General features: G+C 40.0%; 2 protein-coding genes across 25 annotated transcripts; one reads left to right on the top strand and one right to left on the bottom strand.

Moving 5' to 3' along the window:
• Positions 1-1,097: 1,097 nt before the first annotated feature.
• Positions 1,098-5,180, top strand: LOC117544015. Of its 19 annotated transcripts, none has more exons than XM_034212768.1 (7): positions 1,120-1,323; positions 1,923-1,994; positions 2,079-2,178; positions 2,717-2,769; positions 3,351-3,441; positions 3,726-3,963; positions 4,407-5,180. In XM_034212768.1, exons 3-7 carry the CDS (start codon positions 2,082-2,084, stop codon positions 4,621-4,623), a joined length of 696 nt encoding a protein of 231 aa, XP_034068659.1. In that variant the 5' UTR covers positions 1,120-1,323; positions 1,923-1,994; positions 2,079-2,081; the 3' UTR covers positions 4,624-5,180. The 19 variants fall into 19 exon arrangements, 17 of the variants coding, with proteins under 17 accessions (XP_034068663.1, XP_034068658.1, XP_034068666.1 ...); XM_034212776.1 differs by having other exon boundaries at positions 1,121-1,323; positions 2,712-2,769; XM_034212772.1 differs by lacking the exon at positions 1,923-1,994 and having other exon boundaries at positions 1,098-1,323; positions 3,745-3,963.
• LOC117544014 (G2/M phase-specific E3 ubiquitin-protein ligase-like) lies at positions 5,168-12,760 on the bottom strand. 6 transcript variants are annotated; one of them, XM_034212760.1, is made up of 11 exons: positions 11,499-11,642; positions 11,248-11,373; positions 9,805-10,114; positions 9,596-9,687; positions 9,149-9,196; positions 8,854-8,921; positions 8,280-8,291; positions 7,628-7,682; positions 6,365-6,537; positions 6,016-6,230; positions 5,210-5,904 (listed from the first exon to the last, which is right to left on the bottom strand). In XM_034212760.1, exons 3-11 carry the CDS (start codon positions 10,097-10,099, stop codon positions 5,663-5,665), a joined length of 1,200 nt encoding a protein of 399 aa, XP_034068651.1. In that variant the 5' UTR covers positions 10,100-10,114; positions 11,248-11,373; positions 11,499-11,642; the 3' UTR covers positions 5,210-5,662. The 6 variants fall into 6 exon arrangements, 5 of the variants coding, with proteins under 5 accessions (XP_034068648.1, XP_034068651.1, XP_034068649.1 ...); XM_034212758.1 differs by having other exon boundaries at positions 11,248-11,370; XM_034212757.1 differs by lacking the exons at positions 11,248-11,373; positions 11,499-11,642 and adding an exon at positions 12,470-12,759 and having other exon boundaries at positions 5,168-5,904.
• Between the last annotated feature and the right edge of the window lie 6,135 nt (positions 12,761-18,895).

The raw sequence follows: 18,895 nt of genomic DNA, 5'->3' as shown, positions 1-18,895 counted from the left end.
ATTGCCACAATTTTATATTGAGGGGAAACTCATTGAAAATAATGTTGTCGTGAGAATATTTATCTGTGAATCCTATCCCTACATTACCACCCGCGAAACTTGCTTAAGCATGCTATAATAGCCCGGTCTGTATAGTCATTTGACGTTAGCTGCAGGACGGTCCTGTATATAGCCATTTCAGATATCTTAGCCACAGGACCGTCCTGTATATAGCCATTTCAGAGAGCTGTTTACAGGACGGTCCTGTATATAGCCATTTCGGAGCTTGTATACAGGACGGTTCTGTATATAGCCATTTCAGAGACCTTATATACAGGACCGTCCTGTATATAGCCATTTCAGAGACCTTATATACAGGACCGTCCTGTATATAGCCATTTCAGGGCTTCTGTGCAGGACCGTCCTGTATATAGCCATTTCAGAGAGCTGTGTACAGGACGGTCCTGTATATAGCCATTTGGCGTTGTGTACAGGACCGTCCTGTATATAGCCTCGGCCAAATTGTACAGCGAATATAACACAACACATTAGTTGTATTTCCTTTAACTGGTGGATATAGAGTTGCTGCGGGGAGGGGGGGGGGGTTGAGATGCACAGGCTGCAGCGGAGACGCTGCGCACAGCTGATCGACAGCTGGAACACAAACCACCAAATACAAACACATAATTCAGATCCAGTCGTCATGACTCCACTCCGGAGGGATTCCCCGATCATTTCTTACAGTTTCTCATCAAGGGGGTGTCTCCTGTCCCCGGTACAAACACACTGCCTGAGGAAGGCTATGTGTATTGTTTTTGTCATTAACCTTTTTCGGACCACTTATTTATTTATTTTGGTGACGATCCGACCTCCATGCTGCTACTCTGGTTCAAACGGCATCCACCGAACAATATGATTTATCTCGACCTCCCCAAAATAACCAAAATCTGACAGGGTGTGAGATGTCTTTTTTAGCTGTTCTGTCGTCATTTCCTGCTATCTTCTTCATAAAGTCAGTCAAAATGAATGAATGAATGGGCGTTTCTTTGACTATTTATAGGCAAATATGGGCGTTACGTGAAGCCCGCAAAAGCTGCACCGCATTTTGAGTCGATTGTGATTTATAAAGGGAAACCTACGGTGGCCCTGAGAGGCCAGGGTGCTGCAAATAAAAGAACGCTGCAAATAAAAAGAAACAGAAACGCCGCGCAAATAAAAACGCCGCGATGCAAATAAAAAAGCCACAACGGAAGTGAATTACTGGGGACTATTATTGCTGATGCACATGCGGTTTTTATGCAAGAGAAGAAGAAGGCTGGGGGATCTCCAGGAAACATCTCTTGGGTAAGTTTATAATGTTAAAGTTACACAGGATGTAGATAATATCTGTCGCTGCCGTATTTATGACTTTAAATGACGTTATTTTATGTGTGGGAGCAGATTATGTGTGTAGTGTATAATGTTAGTAGAACATAGCTACTTTTATCTGCTAACGTTAGCTGTTTTCTAAACAAACGGATCTGAGCCGACCGGGACTTAAAGATGATGCTAAGACACACAAAGTAAGTTGAATATGCCTTTATTCAACAGACGAGCTCGGGTCCTCTCCTCAACATGCTCTGAAGGAACAACTTTTACTCAATTAGGGCTGGGCAAGTTAACGCGTTATTAGCGCGTTAATCGCAGGAAACGCGATTAAAACTTTTAATCGTTGCCCAGCCCTATATTGAATACATACAAGTATAGATCTTCACTAACATCCTGTAGTCAATCTTGACTCCATCAACATGTCATCTAAATGTGCCTGTCTAGAGATAAATGAGGGTCTCTTATCCTGCTTAGAGATAGAGAAGGGTCTCTATCCTGTCCAAGACGTGCTTCCTTTGGGAAGTTTACTGGCTTTAAATCTTTCCTTTTTAAAAAAATGTATTTTGACATTGTAGATGGATGCATGGTTCAGATATTAAGTGATTGCAGCTGATATCTGCTGTTAAATTAGTGTCAGCTGTTTGCAGGTAACATTACCTGCTGCAATAGCTTACCAAGTAGCTGTTACTTCATTGCAAATGAATAACATTCACATTGCTCCTTTTCCACAGGCAATGTATTGTCCATATTGTGGGACTGGTGGGTGTTTTGTGAGGTTTTGCGGCTCCTGTGGCAGCAACATTGAATGTTTGGCTCCCTTTCTCGAAGATGGTAAGCTCCTCCTTAAAAGTCAAGAATTTCACCAGTACAGTGATAATGTCTTATTTGTATATGATTTGTTGCCATTTTAATATATGCTATACACATATTATTGTCAGTCATGGCAATTTCAACATGATTTAGAACTACTGATAAAAAAAAATGCCAACAAGTAAAAAAATTAGGTGTAATACCAAAGTTGACCAATTATGTGCTCCTTCATGTGCTGAGGGTTGAGCCTTCTGATGCGTTTATGCACAAATACAGGCATTAAAAGGGTACCTTTTTGTTCGCTACCTCTAGATTGATATGTATTTTTATCCTTACCAATTATGTAAGTATCCCAATATTTTGTCCTTTGCCTGTTTATTTCTCTTATTTTTTGCTCCTCATGTCTGGAATTGTTCACGCATTGAACATACTGAAAACATACACTTATGCATCAAACAGTTCAGGTATTTTCCTCATTAGATACATTTTCATTTTTTTCTTAATAGGTTTTTTGTTATTAAGTTTAATTCCTAATGACACTGTTGTCTTTTCCCTTCAGTCACAGAATCTAATGAAGGAATCGAGGCAGGCCTCATCCACAAGTACTTCAAGGTGGGACACGCTTATGAAGTGATACTTGATTTTCTAGAAAAAAGACACAACATTTTTCTTAGTCTGAGGACCTTAAAGAGGAGGCTGCAGAACGCTGGCTTAACAAGGACGACAGACTACACTCCCATTGGCACTGTACACCAAACTGTTGCACATGAACTGAGAGGCTCGGGTCGGCTGTTGGGTTACAGAGCTATGTGGCAGACATTGCAACAAAAGTATCACCTGACAGTAAAAAGGGAGGATGTTAGACAGACGATTTCCAGACTGGATCCATCTGGTGTTCAACTTCGTTCCAGGCGAAGGTTTGTCCGAAGGAGCAAACCAAGTGTGGCACGCTGATGGATATGATAAACTTAAACCCTTTGGTATTGCCATCAGTGGCTGCATCGACGGCTTTTCAAGGAAATGTATGTGGCTCAGGAGTGGCAGCACTAACAACGATCCGGGCATCATTGCGCAGTATTACCTGCAGTGTGTATCGGCGTTTGGACTACTTCCAGCCTGCCTTCGCACTGACTGTGGAACTGAAAACGGCACTATGGCAGCCATTAACTGCACATTACGATCTCAACACACAGATGATTTTGCAGGAGCCCTCAGTCACATGTATGGTACCTCAACTGCAAATCAGCGCATCGAGAGTTGGTGGTCTTTCTTCAGAAAGCAAAGGTATAGCCTTTTAAGGTCAGGTCCAAGAATGTATGTGTGTGTGTGTATATAGTACAGAGGTGCCCAAATACTTTAAATCTATCTGGATGAAAAAAATTATGAAATGACATTAGAGCTGTACACTAACATTTTCCCAAGGGAGTTTATGTGCTCCCAAATCAAATAATGTAGGAGCGCACCAAGAAATGTACAACATTTCTAGAAATATTGTGACTTTTTAGCAAAATATTGTGACTTTTTACTTGAAGTTGTCTTTTTTTCATGAAATACTTTTCATGAAAAAGTTTTGAATTCCACCATTAGGACTCAGTTCTGGATCGAGCTCTTCAGTGACCTTAGAGAGAGGCACCTCTTCAATGGGAGCCATGAGCACAAGTGTCTGCTGCGATATGTGTTTTTGGGCATCTTACAAAAAGATCTCGATGAGTACAGACAGCTGTGGAACAACCACACCATCCGACCTGTTCGCCTGTCTCAGTGTCCATCAGGTAAACCTGATGCCATGTACCACCTGCCTCACAGGTTTGTATTGAAATTGTTTGGTAATATTACTTTAAAATATATCTGACTTCATATAATTTGGTGTATCAGCCCAATATGACAAGTTTGTCACTTGATAAATAACGTGATTCATTTAGTCTGAAAACTCATTATTTCAAAAAATGATTTCAAGTCTTAAACGACTAAAACTGGATTCCAACACAAAACCTAAATCAGAAAATGTCCAAAGCTATTCTGTCGATTTATCTTACTCAATTCCAAAAAGTACCTTGTGTTAGAAAGTGAGTAGAATGACCATATTTGACTGAAAGAGCTGCTGTCAACCTGAGATTAACTTTAGGATTTAATTAACGAAGAACTGACTCAATGGAGTTTTAGTTATAATGCTTATCTAGCATGTTTGGGGGGTTAAATGATCCATTTGTAATCACTTGACTCATGTTTCAATTTATGACTGGTCTTAGGTTTGGCGGAAGGGAGTGTGGATTTCCAGTGTCCTGGGAAGCCCTACACCACTTTGATGGCATCATGCAAGCATCATCCCAGTACAATTTGTGTGGTGATGAGAATCTGGAGATGCATTTTGTGGACTTGCAAAGACGGAGTGGGTTGGCTCCACCAGTGAACTGGACAGCTGCTGTTCAGAATTACATTTCCATGAAAAACATGTCTGGAGTGTAGAATACATTGCCCCACCAGCCCCCCAGAACCTTTTTTGTGTGTACAAGTTTCCAATGTAGGTTGAATATTATTTAGAATGCTGCAATTCTGAGTAGATAAGTCCAGTGAAATATTCAGCTTGTCATTAGACTGAAACCTTTCTTTGTTTAAATAAACATACAGCATATTCATGTATTTTGTAAAACATGTTTAGTGTTACATCCGTGTTATCAGTTGAATGGTCATCGTCAGAAAATTATACACCTAATATTTTGGTAATTGATTTTAATTTTGTTTTGAATATAAGCAGGTTCCAGCCTGTAAAATGTGATTATTTGCTGGATTAATTTGTTCTGTGAGGCTTCACTTTCTGACATTTTAAAGACCAAGGCGTGTCCGAAATCACTCTCATTCACTACTCCCTATATAGGGAATTCTATATAGTGAGTAGTGAGTGATTTCAGACACAGCCCATAACAAATTGATGAATCAACAATAACATTCATTGCATCAGTCATATATGCTACTGTTATTTCTGTTTTCACAGTGGATCTGAGAATAAAATCTTGTGAACCAGCTACAGCCGTGTCATCTTTGTAGCTATGTGTAACATATATGCTATACGTAGAAAAACAAGTCCTTATGTTAAAATGAAACACTTTTAAACCATTTAATGAAGAGTCATTCAGCTTTACTCTTTCACAAAGTCCATGTAAAAACATGATAAAATGGCCAAAACAAAATTGGCACATTTGCACGACAAGGTGCCTTTTGTAGTCTTTATTTACTGTTTATGTAAATATTTGTAAAACATCTTAACACATGTTCTGAACTCTTGATTTAACCACGGTCTACCTTACCTACCTAACGAGAATACAATAACAATACAAATGTGTGGTGTTGTTCACATCTTAGATATGAAATAGGACAAATCTGCCATGAAAAATACTCACATCTCTCTTACGTCACAACATTTTGGTCTGACAGACCGCAACATTAAAACAACGGACTGTGTACTGTGTGTGGCAACATTAACTTTTACCACAAGTTATTTAATTGTTTAAAGGCACCCAAAGCCAGGGGAATTATTAATGCCAAAGTTCATGTTGGCTTTAAAGGCACCATAAGTGTCCAAAAGAGGAAGCTTTAAAATGTTGGCACAGGTATTTGCCATTGGGAATGTTGACGTTGTAGAACATAGGAACTGAAGGCGTGGCAGAGGACTCATACCAGCAGGAGGCACACATGGCACACCTGTAGCGAACATTAACACCTCCTCCAAGGTCACTGAGCTGTCATTTTCTAAAAAGTAGAGAACATTGGAATCAATTGATAGTAAATACTATCTACATCAACACCGGAACTTTTTATAATCTGTGTGTATAAAAATCAGACAAGAGCAAATTGACTAACCTTCACAATCGAGAAGATAGTCTGCCCAGTAACTCATAGCTTTCTCTTCCTGAGCCCTTCTGTTGCTTCCCTGTTGACTAAATTCAGGCTGGAACAGATTTTCCATCTCTGCAGCAGACAGCTTCACATCGGCATGACAGAGAGCAGGGGTCAGAACCGTCGGATGCTGCTGCAGAGCCGTCAGAAACTGCAAACTTTCAAGTCCAGCCTTGAATCTAAAATACAATTAAAAGATGCATGCAAAGATACATGTGTGCATCATGTAGAAGTAAGTAAGCAAGAAAATGGGACAACAGCAACACGTTTTTCATAATTATTTTAGCAATAACAATGAAATACAAAAACCTACCTTTCGATTGCAGTGTTGTTCCTGTGGATTATGTACCACTTCAGGTAATCCTCTACAATAATTGTGTTTTCTTCACATGACCTGACATGTCTGAAGCACCCAGCAGTCTGCAACATGGCACTGTTCCGTATCATCAAGTCCTGAAGGATCTCCACTAAGGGTGAATTCTGAATCTAAAAGAAGAGATAACAGAGTCCCACACATTTCAAATATGACACGTAATTATAAAAAAATGGTAATGCCAGAAGTATATCTTGAAAGAATGGTTTAAGTGGACAAAACTCTCTCTTTACCTATTCTAGAATTTCACACCCTTCTCATACCTCTTGTAGGACTTTCCCTATCTCCTCATCTGTAATGTCTCCGACAGATGCCTTGAAACTGCTCTGCCCTGAGATGTAGCTGACCAGATCCTCTGACAGAAAATTAGGACCAGGTCCACCATGCACAATGGACACAGCAATCATCTTCCCTGCTAAATAATACTCATCCTCTCTGATAGCTGTCTAAGATAATGCAGAATAAAGAAATATTAAATCAGTTTCCATATTTGAAAACACTGCAAGGTTGAAATATGGGTTCTTTTAAAACATTATACACAAAACAGAACCTGTTGAATTGTAGACCAGGTAGCGGCTCTCCACAGGTCCATCAAATATGGGCCGTTTGTTCAGCTCTTTCATGAGAAGGGAGAGGAATTCTCTCTTGGGGCCACCTGTATCGAGACCTTCCTCAAACCTCCCTTCATCGTCAGAGAATTTGACTGCTCCATCCTAGATGTTCGAGTGACATATGTTAAATCTGCTGACAGCTCGATGGTCAATCTCTAGGGCCAGGTTTGCAGTTATCTCAGAAAGTGATTGCTGGTCCACCCTGTCATCAGATCAATTATGACCATGTTAAATGGTACACCATAGCACACATTTTTGATCAGGAAAAATAACAACCACAGTTGAAGTAAGGGTAACTTTTCTCTTACTTTGTATCCTCTGGAATGTCATGACTGCACTCAACACTATCTGAGTCATCCTTATCCTCTATTACAGGGGTACTCAAACTTTTTTGTTAAAGGTCCACTTGTGAATTTTATACAAGGTCAATGGTCCGGATCAATGCCAGTAAAGTCCCCCCCCCCACACACCCCCGGAGCGGAGCAACAAAACTGAAATTAAGAAGCAGTTTCGGAGCGCTATGCATGTACTTTAGTCAGGAGGTTTTAAAGTGCTATATAAATAAAAGTTGGATTGGATTGGATTAATCTACCTTATTTGGGGGCCCCCTTCTGGTCCAAGCACTTGCCTGTCGGTAAACGGTGCCCTGTATACACACAGACATTCAATACATACATACATACAGTATCATGGCTTGAACTAGTGGGAGAAATGGCACTCTTTATCTGTAGCCAATGCCTTGAACCTCGGCAAAAATGGCATTAGAAGCATTAGAAAGTCAAGGTAAACTTGTGGTTAACTTAAATGTGTGTGACACTCGCGCACACAAGTAAATATATGCACGTTCATTCTCAGAACGCGTCAGACACAAGACAATATACATTAAAGGGGACCTATCATGCAAAATGCACTTTGTGATGTCTTTTATACATAAATATGTGTCCCCGGTGCGTCGGGGAACTCACGCAGCGTCAGAAAATAAAACCCGCTCTCTTTTCCTCCGTACCCAAATCTTTTAAAAATAGGGGTACAACGAGCGGATACAGATTTGTTGCCAATCTGACGTCAAATCGGCAGCGGACCCACAGAAAATTGCTATCAGAAACAATGCCTGACGCGTTTTGAACGTGTTTTGGACGTAATCTCGTCTTTGTTTACATTAGCAAGCCTCGCTAACACTCAGAGCTAACCTGTACTGCAGAGCACATGTGTTTAAAAAGCAGGAAATCAAAAAAGGAACTCACCTTGTGATAAACCTGCAAGAGAAAAAGCATTTGAGATCCATACGGTTTCAGAAATAATCCTTGATGTGGATAAGAACAGGATGGCGTTTTATTACAACAGAATTTAACTTTATCTCCGGTAGAATTCTGATCAGGCATTAGCTCCACCTCCTCTTTTTTTTTCAAGCTAAGGACCCAAAATCCGCATTTCTCTAACAGGGCTGCACAAGAGGGGTATGAGCAGTATGAGACATGGCTACAATGGGTGAACTGTTCGGTATTTTAAGCAAAAAACTTCACAGACCTATATTTGTATAGGTATGGCCCTACAATATATTTTTTCCAATATAGCATGATAGGTCCACTTTAATTTACATCTGAATCAGATTTTTTTTTAATTATAATTTTTTTTAATATAATGAGACACAGGGTTTGGTCTGGATCCGGACCTTGGTCCGGAGTTTGAGAAGCCCTGCTCTATTACAATGGGCGCATACAGCTGAGTATATTTGCTGAGAAATTGACATACACAAGTTTACATTGTTGATGTTTTCATATAAAACATACTTGAATTGTAGAAAGGAAAGTATAATACCTATAGCACGCAGTTTCCAGCACACCTCCTGATGTTCTTGGGCCCTCTTGTGAGTCAGAAAATAAGACCTGAATCACAAACCATAACAGGGATAGGACAGGTAAGTTGAAGTATTTTAAATCATGGCTATCAGAGGGCTGATTTAGAAAGAAAAGACTATTCTAATGTACACAAACGTGGATCTCTGGGTCAGTGTGACACATTATTTCATGTAGTTTAAGACATTAATTGTGTGACAATATTTTCAGACAAGGCTAAATGTGAACAATAGACAATGTTTAGGAGCCACAATTACCGGAGCTGCTGTATCAGTGCCTGACTCTCCATCTGCAGGTTCCCATACCTGGAAGTAAAAAACAATATATCAGTGTGACACTTCAAATTTGACAGAACTAGAGCTTAACACATTTGAACATAAATATTGAATTCTATTATTCTGACTGATAGTGTATGTGATTTGCGACAGGGGGAATGATCCTTCTTACATTATCACTTTCAGTGAAAAACATACAAATTATTATGGTGTGATTTTGCAGGGATCTGCACTAAATAAAGTTGTTTTCTTAAGTTTGTAAAATATGTGTAGGCCAGGACGCTGCAACATTTACCGCAATTTAAAATGCTATTTTGGGACATGTTTCATCGTAAAAATATGCCGTCGATGTGAAATCTAGAAACATTTTCACTTCCAGATAGAATTTACAATATAAGCGATCTAAGATACAACAAATGTAGTACTCACTAATGTATCAGCTGCATTGAATTCTGCAGAAGTTGGACTCATGATGATCACCTCTGAATCCGATGAGTTGGATTCAGAGCTGGTTTCCTGAGCTGTGAAATAGGTATAAGAGGATTTTAGACTACTCAGAACAACAGAGTGCTTTCCTTGACAAACAAATCAATTAAAAAAGCTCTTCTTGGTTGGTAATTCATTTCACAATTACTTACAAGATGTAAAGAAATCTTCAGCTGTACAAATGTACAGTGTGATACGTTGGTAGGCCTTCCCCACTACCTCTTTGTACTCGTTTAGAGTGAAGGGTACTTCTGTTCCTGGTATATTAGTTATCTTTGTACCGTTAGGGTAGAGCAGTACGTAGGGACCGCCATGTAAATTGCTGTCGAAGGTCTTCATTTTTTGCTCAGCAGCTCTCTGCAATTCGTCCGCATCCGACTCTGGTCGTATCAAAAGGGGAAGTACTGTTCCTCTTACAGTCTTCAGTACACCATCTTTCAGCCTCATAAGGCCTACTGAAATCTACAGAGAAACAATGAAATAGGCGACTGTTAACTAGTTCAGTGACACTATAAATACATGACAGAATGGACTGTCGGCAAATTATTAGTATATCTCAGCAAAAAATGTACCTTCACTAGTGCTGTAGCGACGCGTCGACATCGTCGACTTCAAAATATCGTCGACGACATATTTCCGCGTCGACGCGTCGCCACCATAGACTGTATGACGCCACACACACGTGGGTCACCCAAAGCAACAAGCAGTTCGCAATCGCACTTCTAACACAATGGAGACTGAAACGGCTACCAACTCCTCCTCACAGGATTGCGCACGAAGCCCTCAAACGAAAACATCTCGCCCTAGGTCTTCAAAAGCATGGGAATATTTTAAAGTTAGTCCAAAACGCAAAGATATTTATATATTTATATCTCACTGAGACTGCTGCTTGATCGGAAGCAGCAGCTAGCTGTGGTGGCAACCATTAGCAGCTAGCATTTGCTCTCCGATTTAAAATGGAATTATGGATGATAAATTCAATAATTTTTTTATACATAGACGTTAAAAACCTATGGATTAACCGATTCAGCCGCGTTTTTTCTCATTTGAATGCCATTGAACACGTATTTTGATCAGATTGACAGCTACGGCGGTGAGACAATCTCCCTAGAAGCTCTGTGAAGGTACGTGTTGTGATGACTGTATTTGCTTCCCCTGTCGCGAGTCCGGATCACTCAGTGATGATACTATGTACCTACATAATCTGTGGAGTCTCAGCTTTAATCGGATATCTTGTATGTGCAGCTACGATAAGTAATAAGGGTACTTTTATCTTGAGTTCTGTGCCAATGTCCGTTAGCATTTTTCGCTCAGGGGTCATTTAGATGCTTCTTATGAGACTTGTGTTTTGTTTTGGTAAACATGGTTTGTATCGTCAGTTAGCTGAGATTATTTCCGTTAATCTGGTATAACACATTAATAGGTTTTTAAATATTAAGATCCCCTGAGACACAGTATCGTGAAAAAATTTTTTTTTACATTACGTTTTTTATGAATTGAACAACAGAAAAATAATCGTTCGATTAGTCGACTAATCGATCAAATAATCGCCCGATTAATCGTTTTCAAAATAATCGTTTCCCCCCAGCACTAACCTTCACAACCTTCAGGTTGTCTTTTGATGGTGTTTTTTTTTTTCTTAAAACCTGCTCGTCTCTCCTTCTCTTTTACACTCCGGAAAGTCCGAAATAACTCCAGTGTGCTTTTTCCTGTAGCCTCTGCTTGAAATAAGAGTCCAATCAATCGTCAATGACAAAGAACAGAGAGACATACAGTGTTCTCACCCATACTCATAAGATATAGAGTGTACATTGCCTAAGCCTAATTAAAAAAAAAAAAAAATGACCTCCACTTGTGCCTGTTTTATCAACATCACACAGGAATTTGATGTCCTTGCCACATGAACAGCAAAAGGCTGATTTAGAAGCCTGCTGCTGTCCACAAAAAGGACAATACATTATGACCTGCAACAAAACAAATAAAGTATCATTAGGTTCGGTTGCTTTGCGCTTCAATTGCATGAACATCTATCTATCTATCTATCTATCTATAAAGCAAGAAATGTCTGTGTGTGTGTCTGTGGCTCGCATATCTCTCTGACTGTTTGTCAGATCGACCTAAGCTTTCGGATATGGCTTGCGGATTGCACGATGATGTGCATCCTTCATTTAGAATTTTTTGGGATTCATTTTTCTAAACCTTTATTTTTGACGAATCTACGCGCTCCGACCGGGTACGCCCCCCGGACAACATTGCAAGCAGCAATTATGGGAGCCAAACAATCGGTCCGCTTAGCTCTGAACGGCCATGCCCCGAACGGGCACTGCACTAGTTTTTAAATAACACTAACACATTTGGAAAGACTAATCAGTACTACTTTCAACGCTGGCTTAATACAAGGAATATCCCAACATGGATTGCAAGTGTGTCTTAATCACGACATTCCCCACTGACAAGGGCAAGACAAGCCTCAGGCAGTTAAACACGCAAGAATACTGTGTGTGTGTGTGTGTGTGTGTGTGTGTGTGTGTGTGTGTGTGTGTGTGTGTGTGTGTGTGTGTGTGTGTGTGTGGGGTAGTCTAGATTTAAAACGGTTCAAGCTGCACGGTTAAATCGAGCAGAATCAAACAGTTTTCACAGACAAGCAAACAACTTGAAAATAGCTTTCTGCAGTTTTGATCAAAGCTATGTTCTACTAACATTATACACTACACACATAATCTGCTCCCACACACAACATAACGTAATTTAAAATCATAAATACGGTAGCGACAGATATTATCTACATCCTGTGTAACTTTAACATTATAAACTTACCCATGAGATGTTTCCTGGAGATCCCCCAGCCTTCTTCTTCTCTCGCATAAAAAACCGCATGTGCATCAGCAATAATAGTCCCCGGTAATTCACTTCCGTTGTGGCTTTTTTATTTGCATCGCGGCGTTTTTATTTGCGCGGCGTTTCTGTTTCTTTTTATTTGCAGCGTTTTTTTTATTTGCAGCGTTCTTTTATTTGCAGCACCCTGGCCTCTCAGGGCCACCGTAGTGGACTGGCGTAGGAAGTGCTGTACGCACTTTCCTCGCCGGTACGCAATGTTTGGTGAATCGGAAAATGTCTGTACCTATTTTTTGGATTTCTACTACGTAAGCAACCTTCCCACGTGAATCCTACGCACGGCGTTATAAATGAGGCCCCAGCTGTTTTAGCGCAGTTCTCCAGTGAAGGGAGGGAGTCTCCCTCCGCAGCCAGTTGGCGTAGTTTTGGCACAATTCCGTTGTATAGACCGACGTTAACAGCAGCCCGGTCTGTGCACACGGAGACCGACTCTGTCGTCCGGTGATCTAACCACCTTCTGGAAAAGCTTCACAAGTACGTCGGTACGCAAATGCGCTTTGTGACACAAGTGACGGTACGCATTTCAGATTACGCACATAACCTGCGTACCAATTATGTGCACCCCTGTACTACAGCAAAAGTATTCTCCGTACTAGGGACTTCCTGCAACAATACCACGCTGTTATCTTGATTCTGATTGGCCAGAAGACATTATCAAAGATGTTCTATTGAGAAGACGATCACTACGTGACAAAAGTTTTCAAAACCGTTTCTGGTCTTCGGTATTTCGAGACAAGTGGCTACTGAAATCAATCTTACTAACTGCTGTCTGTGCAATTTACTCCGCGCGAGTTGGCAGACTTTATTTTGCTTACTTTAACATCATTTTTCATGGTGGGGCTAAGCCATTTCTTGGTATGGGTGTAGCCTCATAGATATATATAAACACATATATCTATGTGTAGCCTACCCCTGCCATACCCTGGCGCTGCCACTGGTGGGATGTATGGGGCGGGCCATTCTGAACATGCGTTAAATATTTTAACGCAATTAATTCAAAAAATTAATTACCGCCGTTAACGCGATAATTTTGACAGCATTAATAATAATCTTTAGAAATGAACAGCAGTTTTTTTAGCCTGAATTCAATTGCCAGAAGTAAAAAGCATATGCTAAAGGATATACTTGAACCTTACCAAAATCGCATGACTTCCTGTGAGCTAAAAGTGGAATACTGTTCGGCTGATGACCTTTAGCTGCCTCAATAAATGTAAAAAAGCTTCCTAATTCAAGAGATGTTTTTAATGTTGTAGAATAAAACAATTTAAGAATCTGAAGCTTGTGAAGATAACAACAATATTTCAGAAATGTCACCAAAAACCCATTAAAAAATACCAATTAACTTTGGGAAGGGAACAGGAAGTGCATGATGCTAACTAATTTCCAGGTCATAGAACGTATTCCTTCAGACTATATATCCTGCAAAACTGTGGATGAAAAAAATGCTCACATTTAGTTTTGAGTCTTCTCACTATATGGTAATGTACTACATTTGGTGGAAACCTGACTGTTGTGTCTGAGTTACATCACAGCTGTCACACCTAAATGTGTCCTGTCAACAGCAAACTGCATCACAACTAAGGTTCAGATGGAAATCTGAAACAAAAACGACCACATTTATCTGACACTTCTGTTGGCAAGACTTGCAGATATTTTGACTGGGTGTATTACTGTTTGACTTTTTCTCTCTTCTTTTACACACAGATGTATGCACATACCGCACATACCGCACACACACACACACACAGTCAGACAGCAGTGGTGTCATCTCCGAGTGCTGTGGTCCCATGCTGTGGTCTGGCTGTCACAACTCCAGTGTTGGGCCTGCTGTTCTGGGAGAAAAGCTTGCATTGGGCAGATCCTATTTAGACAGATTAAAAAATCCATGTCCAGCTGTCTGCATCAGTCAACACATTGCCTCTGTGATGGTTCCACCACTAACACCAATCTCTACTCTCTCTTTCTCTGTATCTATCCCACGTCCATCTATGTTTTTATCTCTATGCATTACCTTCTCTGTTTCCCTGTCTCCACTCTGCTTATTCTCCTGCTCATCTTTATTTCCGTTGCTGGTTCCATGTAAGACTATGTGCTTGAAGCAAAAGAGCTGCTGTCACAGAGCTTTTAGCAGTTGAATTAGATTAAGCAGAGCACAACAAATGCTGGTGGGGATGAGTTGGCTTTTCTCAGCAGCGTGGCGCTGTAAGCCTTTTTTCCCTCAAAGAGAAACACAAGTGGTGTGGCTTTCAAGGTACAGGGTGAAACAGAGGGTCTAAACTGTTTCCCTTTTGTCTCACAGGTGACACATCAACACTCACATGAATGGTAAGTTACACAGGATTAGTTTACCTGTGAAGGAAAAGGGGATCTGTACATATCATTGCAGCAAAACAATATGTACAGTACAGCTTTGCACGAAAATCAAAACACTTTGAGGAGATGAAAGGAAGTGTAGATTTGTTATTTTAAACTCTGCATGAAAACCTTATTGGATTGGATATGGCGGCTAAGCTGCATACTTGTGCACATGTGTATTCACATGGTGTAGGGCTCCAAGCAGTGAAGCATGTATTAATTCATATCTGTAATGTAGTGTGCATTTTGAATGTGATTGTAGTGTGTGTGTGTGTGGATAGGGGATGAGAGAGAGAAGAGGCAGAGAGACCCCCATTAGTGGCTCTGGCCGGAGGGTGAATCCCTGATGATGTCAAACAGTGTAGTAATGGTCCTGTGTCTCCCCCTCTGTCCTTTGGTTCGTTCATCCTCTACTCCCTTCCTCCGCAGATATCCACCCTTCCTCTCCGCTCCATCACTTCGTCGCTTCATGTTTTCTCCACATCAACACACCCTATCATACATACATTCATTTGGGAGAGTGGCAGGCAGTTGGACTTTGTGATAAATTGTGAGACCATGCAGGCTTTAATGTTTTGTATGGCCAAAGCTTAAAGGGTATTTGGAGAGAAATACATCTATCCTCCCCTTCTTGTTATGAAAAGTGTCTCATTTATGTGATTCGCTATTTAACATTTTTTATTTATGTTAAAGGAATAGTTCACCCCCAAAATGACCAATTGTATAACCATCCTTACCTTAAATGATTGAAGAAAACTTTCAAGCAAAAGAGTAATAAATATGAAGGTTTAGCACACATGCGAATGTTTGGGAAGTAGTGAGCAGGGGACTCAATACATGAGACTTGGATTATACTGCAGGAGTCGTGCGAGAATTTGTAAATGCATGTATTGATTTTTGTTTGGCTGTTAATTATTATTTTAAGCGAGAAAAGTATTTTTTGGTTTTACTTTAAGCCTGTATGTAAATTGTAAATTAAACTGTATATCCAAAATGTGCAAATGCTTTTACAATTTAAAAAAAATCTCAATTATTGCAAAGAAAATTGGAAATAACTACTTGGTACTAGGACTGTATTTAATTAACACAACTCCAATCAAATAATTTGTAGTCATTGCTAACCTTACCTTGTGAGTATTTAAATTAGTGCTAAACACACAATAAAAGGAAAGTAAAGTTTTAGTTAATTAATGAATAACTGATTAATATTAACATTGGGTCTAAATTAGGTTGTTATTTAAAAGAAAGTTTGGAAAGCCATAACTTGTTATTGACTCTTAACTAAACTCAAAATGTTCTCATTGTTGAGTAAAATATTATGAAATAACAAACAGTAGCCTTTCCTGGACACTTCCTTAAAAAATGATCAGGAAATGATCTATAAAAAAACAACAATTGATAAACAACAATGTTGTGCAATAGTAGGAATGGAAAGTGGAGACAGAAACTTGGTGTCTTTGTACGTTGTAATACAAACTTTGTAAGTGGTATCAGAATTACAAATTTGACATTTCCCATTAATTCATAGACTCAATTTCATACCACAGAAATTAAGATACGGGATTAAGAGACATTTGAGTCTTTCTTGTGTGACTGCTCTCTAAGAAACAATAGAGTTTGTTCTCACCCAGCCTCTGCCAAAAAACGATTTCCCTGAGAGATACTGAAAATAAAAGACACCTGGAATATGAGAGGATTGAGTCTGCCAACAACAACAACCCCTCAATGAGCAGTTTAAGTCTTTTTCACTTAATATAAATGAGTAGAAAGATAGATATATAGATAGACGGACGGATGGATGGACGGATGGATGGATGGACGGATGGATGGATGGACGGATGGATGAGCGGATGGATGACCTAAAAAGGCTCCATCACCGGGAGGCATGGACTCAGCCAGTTAGACAGACAGCCATATAGAGCGGGAACCCTTTAAACACCATCACAATGCGCTGTTAACTCCCCCGTCAACAACTAGTCCCGACGGGTTGTCCGCATGTGAGGGCAGCGAGATGGGGGAATGGATCGGAATGCGTCGGGAAATAAGATGACAGAAAATGAAAGAGAAGAAGTGGGGTCTGTGCACAAGAACGAGGCTTCTCCTGTCTTGGCCCTAATGGTCCAAATGAGGCTGGGGGAGAGTGTGTGTGTGTCTGTGTGTGTGTGTGCGCATGCGTGTGTGTGTGGATAGTGTGTGTGCGTGCGTGTGTGTGTGACTGAGGCTGAGGCTGAGGGAGAGAGATATGGGAGGGTTGGGCTGAAGGGGTCTGAGCCTGAAGACCAGAGCTAAGTGACTCAGGCTCAACACCATATGAGCTGGCAGCTTGTCACATCCCAGCCCATCACAGAGGGACCGGATAGTGAGCCTGTTTCCCCACAGAGCAGCTCCGATCACTTCAGATGCACACACACAGTGTTAAGATCATTTCCCTGTTTTCATAGAGATCACACCAGCATTTAAAACGTTTATGTTGTGTTGGTCAAATTTGACTTGAATCTACATCATTTAGGCCACATCATTTAGGCCAAGGGGTCTTCACCTTGCTTGCTGACCTTGAGCCAACGGAGAGCTGGAGAGTCCTAAAAGGAGGAAGCTAGGCCTTTTAGCATGTTCGGATGAAATAAAATAAAAAGTTGTAGGTAGTTTAGCCTATATTTTGATGGTTGTCACCTAAACGCCCAACAATTTGACAAAAAAGGTCTTGTATTGTTAATATACGTTTTTGGCTAATTTCCTCAAAAAAGATTTGAAAGAATGTTACTGATTGCTCCAATACAATTATTTTTATTTTAAAGAGCTATTAGATTCTATCAATTTAAATTTGGCAATGGTAAAACTCACTGACAATGCTAACAGTGATCATTGCTAACTGACTTCTAGCTAGCTAGCTCAGAGAGCTTCTTTTCCCTCTCTTTAATTAACTCTTTATTATATAATGTTCAATCCTTAGAGCAAAGTGACTGAGGGGAACAAAGAGAAAACAGAATTAAGTTTAGGGAGCCACTTTGACGGACAAATGCTAGCATGTTTCCAGATTGCTGGTGCATTAATGGTAGCTCATCTACAGTATTTCACAAACTAGCTCCGTGAAAAGATGAATTTAAGAGCCAAGTAGATTTTATCCCTGGTAAATGTACTGTAACTCATTAAACTCAACATAACATGATAATACTTGAAGTGTGCTTTAATCCTATTTCCTAAGAGTTTAGGTAAATAACTGCAATGTAGAAGACAATAAGTGACTCTCCAACAGTTGTAACCCAAAACGTAATTCTAATTTCTCAATGATCTGAAAGTTGCAACCTGATGAAAGTTGCATTAATTACACATTTTTAACTAGCTTGATCTTTCTGTCATATTATAGATGCTAATATGCTAATCCACCTGGGAAAAGCTACGTAGGCTAAATCAGCTTCTGTGTGGTAATTAGGAATAGATGTAAACAGGCTGAAAACATAGCATGTCTTCTCTGATCTCAGCTGAGGATTTTTACTAAAAATAAAGGCATAAAGTCAAGTCAAAATATAGGATAGCTATTGGTCCATTGACAGTCTAACAACTAATTAAGAATGAGGTGATAACAAAATGACTCTGTGAAGATACAAACACCAGGAAAATGAACCCCCTTCTCTATCCTAAAATGTTTATACGCAACACTGGAGACTCACAAACAAGCCATTTACTCTGCCATCCCAAAATGTTGAAGATGAGCATGCATGTGTACATTTACCGCACAAGTGTAATTTTCTGTTTACACTTGCATCTTCGCTTCTTCATCTCTCATTCGAATATTCATGCCAATTAAGAGCCTGTACCTAAAAATAGACAACTATGATTATGTTGGCAGGGAACAGAGATCCTGCATGAAAATTAGTCGTGTATTATTAATGAAATGAGTACCGAGTAAGTTATTCAGAGGGGTCAGGCTTGTAGTTATTGCTCAGAGCCTTTAAGGTGAACTCATGGCTTCTCAGTGGAAACTAATTGAAAATG

Source organism: Gymnodraco acuticeps, unplaced genomic scaffold (assembly GCF_902827175.1).
Source record: "Gymnodraco acuticeps unplaced genomic scaffold, fGymAcu1.1, whole genome shotgun sequence".
Classification (NCBI taxonomy): Eukaryota; Metazoa; Chordata; class Actinopteri; order Perciformes; family Bathydraconidae; genus Gymnodraco; species Gymnodraco acuticeps.
This window is presented reverse-complemented; position numbering and strand designations above follow the sequence as displayed.